Source organism: Corylus avellana, chromosome ca8 (assembly GCF_901000735.1).
Source record: "Corylus avellana chromosome ca8, CavTom2PMs-1.0".
Taxonomy (NCBI): Eukaryota; Viridiplantae; Streptophyta; class Magnoliopsida; order Fagales; family Betulaceae; genus Corylus; species Corylus avellana.
In genome coordinates this window covers 2,760,008-2,771,715 of record NC_081548.1, presented here as the reverse complement: position 1 = coordinate 2,771,715, position 11,708 = coordinate 2,760,008, and the positions used below count along the sequence as shown (strand labels likewise).

Below are 11,708 nucleotides of genomic sequence, written 5' to 3'. Positions count from 1 at the left end.
TGCCCAAATTTCTATGAAATTCAAGCAGCCGAATATCAAAGAATACGATTTCTCATCTTTTTTCTAAATTGAGTGATTGACTACCTTCATGCAAGTGGTTGGATTCATCGGACCACTCCAACTATTATCTTGGCCAATCAACTCATTCAAAATATAAAGCAATAGTCAACCACTTTTAAAAGGGGTGGTCGAATGCCTCAAGATCTTTCACTAATGTTGTTATTATTATTAAAAACTTTGGTAGTTTAAATTTAGGTGGTTCACTTTAAATAAAACAGCCTAAATCTTTGGAATTGCACCCACTACAATTTTCTTGAATTACATGGGGGCCTCAGTCTTGGAAACACCCAACAAACCCACGTGTAGTCAACTAAACTAGCCTCCTTTTGCAACCACCAACTGCTCCTACAAAGAGCTAGAGGCTTCTTCTTCTTCATATTTTTTATTTTTATTTTTTTTATAAAAAAAAAAAAAAAAAAAAATTGTCATAAACAGAATTGTTTGACTTGGTGGGGTTCTGTTGTCTCAATTGGCAGAGGTAGGATTAAGCAGCGTATAATCCGAGGATTTTTCTTTGGTTCTGGCTGTTTTTTAGGGTTTCTTTTGTTATTTTGTTGTGAAAATGAAAGCTATTACTATTTTATTATTACCTAAATTATATTTTGACCAAATATGCCTAACAATTCTGTTCATAAATCTCTCGTTGGAATAGGGTTTTGGGTTGATGCTATTTTTGTTTATGGAACATGTTGTTGCACCCATGTTTTCTGCATAATTATTAATTAACTCTAAGATGTGTCACTATCCACTTAATTCGATTTTTTTTTTTTTTTTTATTATACGATTCACATTCCACTATACGTATCAAGTATTAATATAATATGATTTATATGTGAACCTAGTTTGTATAGATCCAACCCTCCATATCCAATTCTGTGAAACCTAGAAGAATCTTGATTTTATCGATTTAAATTAGTAATTTAACACTACCTAACATGTAAAATATTTGAATTAAAAATAGGGAGTAAACTTGAAGTTAAAGCTTGAACTCAAAACATCAACTTTGATGTTATATATATATATATATATTAAATTATTAATTATCTTAAATTATTTAAAAAAAATTAATTATCTAATTAATACTTTAAAATAATAAATGCAAGTCAAAATGGCATCACACGGGGATGATTTTTGTTTTTGGTTTAAAAAAAGAGTTTTGATGTGATATAAATGTGAAAATTATTTTTGTATTTTTAGAAGTGTTTTGTGTTTGAATTGTTTGTTAATTATTATTTTTTTTTTGAAAAAGAAAAATCAGAAAACAAATATTTTAACAAACATATTGATTTTCCTCAAATGTACTTCTAAAGCCAAATTCATTATGAGTTGATCGTTAATTTACAAGATCGCCACTTAATTAGGTTGGCATACAGCATTTAGATTCAATTAATCAAATCAACTACAATTTGAAGCAATGAATATTCCTTAGCGAAGAGGATTCCAAGGGCTCATGACCTTATAGATTGAAGCGATTTCATTAAAAAAGACAAAGTTTTCTTCAAATTCAATTTATTCAATTGATAAGTGTCCTTAAAGTATTTTTATTTTATTTTATTGTATATTTTAATAAATATAATTAATTATATGTCAATTTAAAAATGCATGTCATAAAGGACAAAAATTTTCTTCAAACTGTTTTGGAATAAATTTCTTCTAACCTACTCTTATTTTTTTTTAATATTCTTAATAGTCATTTATTGTCCTTTTACAAACTTAGGAACTTAAAACATTAATTTTTGAAAAATTCAAACATGCTAAATGACACTTGTCACTTATTACAGTATGTTTAAGAAAATTTCCTGAAATTTGTGTCCAGTCAAAAATGGGTTGAAAGATATCTATTAAAAATGAATATGAAAAAATAAACAGAAATTTTCTCCAAATTGGTTTGGAGGAAATTTCCTTAAACTACTCTAATAAGTGTCAAGTGGGAATATGATCCTCTCCAGTCCAAAATGGACTAAAAAATATCATGTTCATGGGTAGGATTTTTTCTCAAACTACAAATGGGATACATATCCCACTAACAAAAAATAATAATAAAATATTATTTAAGATTAGAAAAAATAAGAAATAAATTAATAAAAGAAATAAGAAGTGGCTGGGCACCCCATCTTAGCCATAAGGAGTGGCAGGACCACCCCCTTTTAGCTGGGGGTGGCTCTCAATGGCCTGCCAAGGGTGGCCGGACCACCCCATGGCCCTTGGGGGTGGCCGGAAACTAAAAAAAATAATAATAATGGGTTAGCCGTTGGGGGTGGTCTAGCCACCCCTGGCACCCCAGCTAAAATGGGGTGGTCTGGCCACCCCTTATGGCCAAGATGGGTAGCCAGCCACTCCTTATCTTTTTAATTAATTTATTCTTATTATTTTTTTTAATCTTAAATAATATTTTATTATTATTATTTTTTATTAGTGAGACATGTGTCCCATTTGTGGTTCTAGAATTTTTAAGCCATGAATTGAATATTTTCCGGATGAAATAAGATCCTCTCCAGTCTATTACCACTTTATGGCTGGGATTTCTTCTTAAAAATCTTACAGCCACAAATAGGATACATGTCCTACTCCTACTTAAAAAAAGTAAATTAATAAAAAATAAGGGGTGGTCATCTCGGCCATAGGGGGTGGCCGAACCACCCCATTTCAGTTGGGGGTGGCCAAACCACCCCCTAAAGCCAAACTAATATATATATATTGTTTGGCCCTTGGGGGCGGTCCTGCCACCCCCAAGGGCCAAACAAATTTTTTTTCTTTTTTAGATCTAGCCCTTGAAGGTGGTCCAGCTAGGGTTGGCAATTTTGACACGACCTGCGAAGTCGACACGAACACGACACGAAGTTAACAGGTATTGAGTTTGGACTTATCGGGTTCGGGTCTACCCGATTACGACACGATTAAATTCGTGTCTGGCAAGTCGACCCGACGGGTCCACGGGTCGACCCGCCAGACACGTTTAAAAAATGGGTCAGTTGGGTCAACCGGGTCTGGCGGGTCAATCGGGTCTGGCGAGTCAACTGGGTCTAGCGGGTCAGTCGGGTCTGGGGTGACTCGCCAGACCCATTTATTTATTTTATTTTTTATTTTTTAAAAAATAACCTATGTCTAAGTTCTAACTAAGTTACTCCTAACACTTACTAACTTACTCACGGCTTCACTTCACTCTTCACTTCATGGCTTTACTTCATTGGCCTATTCCTTGTTTTTCTATTACTTTATCTATGTGGGTCTATATATTAAAACATTCTATTTTAAATCATTATTTATATACTAAAACATTCTCTTTTAAAACTTTTTTATTCTTCTTGGACGGTTAGGATAAATTTGACTAGTCCTTTGGCCCAAGAGATCCCTTTATTAAATTATTTTTTTTTCAATTTTGATTAAGGGTTTTTTTCTTAAAACGGTGTCGAGTCGGGTCGGGCCGTGTTACCTGTTTAGCGCACTAGTCGTGTCGGGTCGTGTCTACCCGATATGACTCAGTTATGCTAAACGAGTTAAGCGGGTTGTGTCGGGTTACCCGGATATTTTCCGTGTTATAATCGTGTCAGACCCGTTAACCCGTTTAGCTAAACGGATCATGTTCGTGTTTCGGGTAATCGGGTCGCAGGTCTTAACGGGTCCTGATCGGGTCTACCCGGTTACCCATTTTGCCAGCCCTAAGTCCAGCCACCCTCAAAGGTCAAAAGAGTATTATTATTATTATTATTATAGATCTGGCCGTTAGGGGGTGGCCGGACCACCCCCAATGGCCATGGGGTGGCTTCGGTCACCCTAGGCCGGCCGGTCTAGGGTGGCTTGGGAGACCCTAAGGCCCTTGGGAGTGGTCCGGTCACCTCCATGGACCAAACGATTTTTTTTTTTTAGATGTGGCCATGGGGTGGCTTTAGCCACCCCTAGCCCTAATTGGGGTGGCCAGCCACTCCTTAATTTTTTATAATTTTGTTTTAATTTTTTTAAAAAATATATAATAATAATAATAAGAATAATAATTATTATTATTATTAATGGGCCATATGTCTTATTTATGGTCTCATGATCTCTTTAAAGAGATCATGACCATTAACTGGATATTCTCTAGTAAAAAATGGATTGGAGAGGATCTTGTTCCTCTCCGGATCCTATTCTGTGTCAACTGGCATCTCTCACATGTTTTTCTTTTTAATATTTTAACATTCATTTATTGTCATTCCACTAATCTAAGAAACCAAACATTAATTTTTAAGAAATCTAAAAATGTTCATGATATTTGTCACTTATTAAAGTAGGTTGAAGTAAATTTCTTCAAAACCAGTCATATGAAAATTACGAGTAATTCTAGGTGGCTTACTTGTGTCATACTAAGAATGATGTGGCTATTAAAATCACATTTTGATCAAAATTCAATAATAATCAATCAAAAGCACAATAATGATTTTAATAGTGACATCATTCTTAGTAGGACACATGTAGGACATAAATAAGCCACTTAGAATTACTCAAAAATTACATATATTAATATGTTAGTTTAATAGACTGAGTTTAAAGATTTCTTCCAATCCAATTTTTTTTTTTTAAAAAAAACTTTTGCATTAAAAAAACAAGTTGAACAAAAAAGAAGCCATTATTAAAGCACGGATGGAGCAGAGTTCAAAGTCTCATTAGTTAAAAAAATAATTAAAAATAGTTAAATAAATCCTTATAGGTTGAGTGGTTCGAGAAAATTGGAGATGTTTAAGGTACAGAATAGAATAACAGAACTTTAATTTAATTAATTTATTTGAAAATGAATATTTTAATTGGTCCCATGACTCCCATAATTAGATGATAAGAATACGAGGAGGAGGAAGAAGAAGCTAATTATTATGAAGAGCATGGTCCGATCCAGAGCTATTCCGCAGACGCATGCGCATGTACATCATCGTGGAGTTAGCCAGCCACGCGCAAATCGTCTTATTTCAATCAACTTTTGCCTTTTAAAAAGAGATGCAATGAACACAGAGATGATTATAGAAAGGGACAATGAAGAAATAGTTTTTTATTGTTATTTCAAATGAAATGAAGAAGAATATTTATTTATTTATTTTGTTGGTAAGAAAATAATAATGAGATGGCAAGGATATGATGATATTTTTAAGCAGAAATTCCATGCCCACTTCAAAAAGAATGATCTATATATATATATATATAACTTTCCATGTCCCTCCAAAGCATATCGCCAAAGCATATCGCAACAACCATCACAATACTTAATTCAAGAATCAACAACTTTAGAAACTCATCATTTAATCAACCCACAAAATCCAAGGAAATCAAAATGAGAGGAAAGAAGGTGTCTGAAAATTATGCCTCCAAGTTTTTCTTCCAAGCTCCTGATCATCCACAAGCTTTTCTCACACCTTCTTAACTTTCTCTGTAAAAAACTCTCTAAAGAACACTCAAGAGTTTCACTAGAAAAGTTCTCCATTCTCATGTGGTAGAAAGAATGCAAAACATTTTGCCTTCAGCTCGGGGTGCCTTTAAGTAGGCTAATTTTTCATCACTATGCACTTCCGTTCGAACGACATATGCTATATACACTCCCGCTTGAATGGTATATATCGGGTTAGACACATTAAATTTGGGTCGAGTTAGCACCACGTCGTTCTACACAAATTTTGACATGTGAACGTTGTGAAGATGTCATTATGCTCAAACGACACGTTAACCCATTTGAATGAGATCTTAACAATAGACAATTAGTTAGGCATCAAATTGGTCATTTCCACGCATGGATGAATCTTACTCATTGATGCGGTCCCATTCGGATGACATTTCTCTCGTTCAAACAAGATCGACGTAGATCCGTTTTGACATGTGGTACCTTAAAGCATTCAAATAAGACTCTCTCTCATTCAAACAAGAGGTTCTTACCTTTGAAAATTTTCCTAAGTTTTAAGCATATTTCAAATTCGTATTGTAGCAAAGGGTAAAAAGAGAATGGATATTAGTATTATAGCCAAAGATCATGAGAAATTCGTGTTATCAGCCACGACCCACGTGTTCCTCCATGCCTTTAATAATGGATCCTGTAGTTACGAAGGCCCTAGTGGTATTTAGTCGAGATTTGAGGTTACAACATGTCAATTTAGGAGGGGATGTTATTTAGATAATGCAGGATTTGAATGATAAAGGACAAACTTTAAGTAAATGGAGTCAGTTGATAGATGACACAGGAGTTTTCTTGGATATAGCTTGCAAAGTTGGCAAGCAAGACATACTAAAAGAGAAAAAAGCTATGCCTAGCTCATAATTTAGCCAAAATATTGGCTATATATTCAGCTTTTGGACCAAGAATTTTCCAAATTTTTTGAATGAATTTTTTTTTATTAATAAAACTTAATAAATTGTTTTGTGAATACAACAACTATATATAAAATTGTTTTTTTAGATGAATAAATTGTTCCTTTTATTTCATGTTTGGTATATATATATATATATATATATATATATATATATATAGTTCCATTATATAAACTATATATGTGGATGTGGGTCTCATCATATTAAGCCCACAAATATGGTGGGTAAAAGATTTATGCCATTGCTTCACTCTTCACCTTAGATGGCCACCAAGCAAGATGGTGCTCTATGACGACAAAGAGAAGAGTGGGGTCTTGGCCGGCTGCTGATACAGAAAGCATAGCCATTGGCCTATATTTCTTGTTTGTGATTCTCCACACAATCTCTTTCTCCTCCTCTAATCAAATTGCAGTTTTTGTTGATATTTTGAGTGTTTTCTGTGTGGGATTGAATATTGATGGGACACCCATTAGCCTTCGTGGTCTTTTCGTGGGTTACAAGAATGATTCACTTATCATTTTCTCAATTCATTGGCACCATTTTCGTTGTGCGTTGCCGACGTCGAAGATCTACAAAGAGGTCAACGGTCAGAGTGGCAAGTTGAGATTGAAGACGAAATCACTTCTGATTATGCTTAAGTTAGCGAGAGAGAATTTGATAGAGTGTAAGAACAAAATGAAAGCAAGAAATGTGAACGAACTCATATGCCTATAACATTCACCGCTTCACCTTTTATAGAGGTTTTCCGTCTTTAGTTGGCAAGCAGGCTAAATTAGGCTTGTACCAAAAGTCAAGGGTACCTATAAGCAAATCAATAAATAAAATTGGACCCAATTTAGGAAAGTAAACAGTACAATTTGAGACAATGGGCCAATTAGATTTTAGGTGAAAGTTAGTTCGAGAGAGGTAATGTATTGACTATATTACACTCAGATCTTGTACACAGAATCAGAGTGTGGGGTAACTTCTACCTGCCAGCTTGAATGTTGTGCAAAAAATGGGTTTGGTCCATCCTAATCACATTTAAAAAAAAAAAAAAAATACAATTTGTTTTATCAATTCAACTAAGTCATTTTCTCAACTTCATGAGATTTTACACCAATTTTTTTTTTTTCTTCAAACCTAAGAACACAGTGGCATTTTTAAATCTGATGGGATATAATATTGGACATTTTACGAGTTAAGGAAAAATTTTAATGGTAGGGGTAGTTGAAAGGGGTGGGTAGAATTAATAGCACCCTTATTATTGTTGCTCTTGCTATTCAGCAACCGAAACTCGCTTCCATCATCTCCATCATTTTTTTCCTCCTCTTTTTGAGAAGTTCATAATATTAACTGAAGTACAAACTTTTGTGCCCACTATGCGGCAAATTGGGCCTCAACCAGACTTTTCTCTAGCTTCATTCCTATCTCTTTCTTCCCTAGTTCTTCTATCCCTATCTGTAGTGGGAAAGACCCACCCCTTAGTCTTGTTTTTTCTCTTTTTCTTGTAGCCCGAGTTATTACAACAAAAAAAAAAAGAATAGCACCCTACATTGCAACTTTTTGAAATTTGGATGATATTGCAAATAAAGTAGTAGCTTAGAGGGTAAGTATATTTTCTCCTAATTTTATTCTAACAAACATTTAAATTTACAACACATGAATTGTTTGAAGTCAATATATATATATATATATATATATATATACAAGATCATGTAAGTTGGGGAAGAATGGGAAAGGGGCATATTCATAGTATAAAAGTACTCTCATCTGGCTCCTTATTTTGGAAAAATCTTTAGTTTGGAGAGTGAGAATGCTAAAATGCATCGTTTTGACTCTCTGTTTAAATAGAAGAATGAAATTGGATACCTATTTTATAGTTTTTTAAAAAGTAGGTTGTTAAAAATAGAGAAAAATGGTTTTTTAGTTAAATTACGATATAAATTTAGGGAGCCAGATGAGACCATTTCCCTACTAGTTTTCATTGTAACACCGTGCATGCCAAACCTCACTCAAGTTCTTACTCGATCAGTTTGTTTAAATTCTTTGTTTTCTGTCTTTTATTTTCTATTCTCAAAATAAAAACATCAATAAACAACTCAAAATTTATAATACTCTTCACAACACAAAATTAGCTACATTTCACCATGTTACATTAAAAAAAAAAATTTAAAATAAAAATAAAAATCTCCAAAAACACATTAACAAACTTAACACATATTATATCAGAACACTTTTGCACTAAACTCGACATGTTAATTCTGGTTTGATTCCACGAGTTCGGTGTTGAAGCATATATAACAAGCTTTTGTTTTCGTGGGCTCGCAAAATTATTACTTTAAATTTTTTTTATTTTATTTTCTAAACAGCCGATGAAACTCTTACAAAATCATTCAATGCTGCAAGTAGAGAAGACCCCTCCCCGTCTCCCCCTCGATCCTTGGCTGCTGCTCTTATTTGCTCTCCAATGATAGCAGCCTTCTTCTGCATCTCCTTCCCTTTGCCTTTCTTCTTGTCCATGACCAATTCTATCACCCGCATGATCACCTCCTTCCCCACAACATCACTCTGCACTCCCCTTGCCAACTCCTCACACACACCCATCTCCTCCACCAGCATCTTCGAATTGTACATCTGCTCCGCCCCCATCGGCAACCCTATAATTGGAACGCCTTGGCTTAAGCTCTCCAATGTTGAGTTCCATCCGCAATGGCTTAAGAACGCTCCTATCGATTCATGTGACAAAATCTCCAACTGCGGTGCCCAGTTGTGCACCAATAAGCCTTGTTTGCTTTCAGTCATTCGCTTTTCAAACCCTTTTGGCAACCATTCGTCCCGGAATTTACCTTTTATGTTGAAACTAGTAGGTGGCCGAAGGACCCAAATGAAAGGTTTTCCACTATCTGTTAGAATATAAATTAAATTATTAAATTTATCCATGTTTAAGCTTTTGAGATAAGTAGTAATTTAACATGATATCATAGCAGAGGTCAAAGAGTTCAAACCTAACTCCACAATTAACTCTTTATTTCAATTCAATATTTCACTTATTAGTTCTTATCAATTACGTGAAAGTTTGAACCTTCACGTTGGGGGAATCTTATAATATAAGTGTGTATTTGGCATTGTGATTTTGCTAAATAAAAGTGCGATTTTAAACCAAATTACAAAAAACCTTTCGTTTTAGGGCGTTTTAAAAAATTGCTATTTGAAAATGTGAAAAAAGAAAGTGTTTTCACAAGTAAATACATTTTTTAAAACACACTATTTTAATGGTTAAATAGCAATTTTAAATGTCAAAGTGTGATTTTACCAACCACTTAACAACAATTTTAAAAATCGCATTTTCAAATTGTACATTTTTAAATCATAATTTTTAAAATTGCAAACTCAAACGAACCCAAATTAAATGATTAAATTCATTGTTTCTTAAATTTTTGAGACAATTGGTGATAACATTACCTTCCAAACCTAGAGCTAACTCCATCATTTGTGAGGCATTGACACTGTTCTGGGAACCAAATGAAATGTATAGAACAGAACTTGGACCGTGTAGATTGAGCCACTCAATGCATTTTTCCGGTGATATTCCAGGTTTTTTACCGGCACGTTGTTTGAATATATTGGAGCCAAAAGAAGAGGACGAGTACTGTTTCTTAAGAGCGGCTGGAGGAAGAAGAGGACCAATAGCCCAAACAGAAAGTTTGAGATATTTTCTAAGAATTTCCATTCCCAAAGGCTCAATCTCCTCAACAGTGTTACACAACCACCCATGAGAGCCTAAAGAAAGTGAAATTTGTGACCGCACAAATGTAGAACACAAATCTGTACCTGTTACAATATAAATTAAATTGTTAAATTTATTTATTTCTATCCACTTAAAATGATTATTTAATATGCTATCAAAATAGGGGTTATGACTTTACAAACCATGTGTTAAGGAAGAGTTGATGGGAAGTGTTAGAATTTAAATTAAATGATCAAATTAATTCGTTCTTATTAACTTATTATTATTATTATTATTATTATTATTATTTAAATAAGTAGTAATTTAACAATACCATCAGTAACTTTTGCTAATGGACTTAGTTGTGAGCGATGGAAGCGGTGGCTATCAGGAAACCATGGAAGCTTGAAGACCTCTTCGCAATCTCTATGAAGATGCGGGAGATGCAACCAGAAAGATATGTAAGCAGCAGTGCCATAAGCGCCACAAGTGGTGAAAGTAATGCTCACACTGCCCACACTTTTGGCAACATTTACCGCCCATCCAAAGAATATGTCGGATATTATACAAAGAGGTGGCCGGCCGCCACCTTCTTTGTCCATGATATCACGGACTAGGTGGCGGAAAGGAGCTTCGAGCGTCACCGATGCATGGCAAAAGATTGGAACGTTATGAAAAGACAAGTTCTCAGTATTCTCAGCATTCGGCGGTAAACCGTGGTCGGTGCTGCAAAAAGGGAGCTCAGCAAGGTGGATGTCGGGTGAATCGGAGGAAATGGTGGATTGGAGGTATTGAATGTTGAGGGGAGTGCTGACAATGGTGATAGTGTAGCCAGTTGTTTGGTGGAGTTGCCTTGCTAATGCGAGGAATGGTATGAGATGACCATGTGCCAAGAATGGTAGCATTATGATATGCTGATCATGAGAGCTCATTTTGATCCTTTTCACAATTTTGGCCAAAGGTGTGTTGGAGTTTGATCAAACGGTGAAGGGACTTCAAGCGTCACCAATTATGTAGAGACAAGTTCTGATTAGTATTCTTGGCGTTGGGCGGTAAACTGTGATCGGTGCCTCGGGAAGATGAATGTCGGGCAAATTGGAGGAAATGGTGGATTGGAGGTATTGAAAGTTGAGGGGGGCGCTGGCAATGGTGATGGTGAAGTTGATATGTGGGAGGAATATTGGTATGAGATGGCCATGAGCCAAGAAGGGTAGCATTACAATGTGCTATTCACGAGAGCCCATTTGATTCTCATCACAATTTTGGCCGAAGGTGTGTTGGGATTTGTTCAAACGATGGGGGGAGAGTGTCTTCTTGTATGGTGAGTCCGTGAAGGCCTAAATGTCCAAATTCTCTCTCGGAGAATGTGTTTCACCCTCAGGTTTTCGTTTGCTTCATTTGACGTGAGTGTTTTGGTTTCTTCAATCTTACAATTAACCCTAAAAAATTGTGAACGCTCAATTCATAATCGAGAAAAGTTATTTAACGTTGAAAATTTTATTTTGTTGTATCTAACTGTGTATGTCATGACCCGTGACATAGATTTAAATGACGTGATTGGAGAAATTCATAAATAAATGCAGAAATAAGATAAAAGCGAAAATAAAATAAAATAGAT

The 11,708-nt window shown here is 34.9% G+C and overlaps 1 protein-coding gene across 1 annotated transcript; it reads right to left on the bottom strand.

Annotated features, from left to right (window-relative positions):
* Positions 1-8,575: 8,575 nt before the first annotated feature.
* On the bottom strand, positions 8,576-11,358 carry LOC132190391 (crocetin glucosyltransferase 3-like). Its single transcript, XM_059605366.1, has 3 exons — positions 10,425-11,358; positions 9,826-10,194; positions 8,576-9,266 (listed from the first exon to the last, which is right to left on the bottom strand). The coding sequence occupies exons 1-3, from the start codon at positions 11,020-11,022 to the stop codon at positions 8,725-8,727; spliced, it is 1,509 nt and encodes a 502-aa protein (XP_059461349.1). The 5' UTR covers positions 11,023-11,358; the 3' UTR covers positions 8,576-8,724.
* Positions 11,359-11,708: the final 350 nt, after the last annotated feature.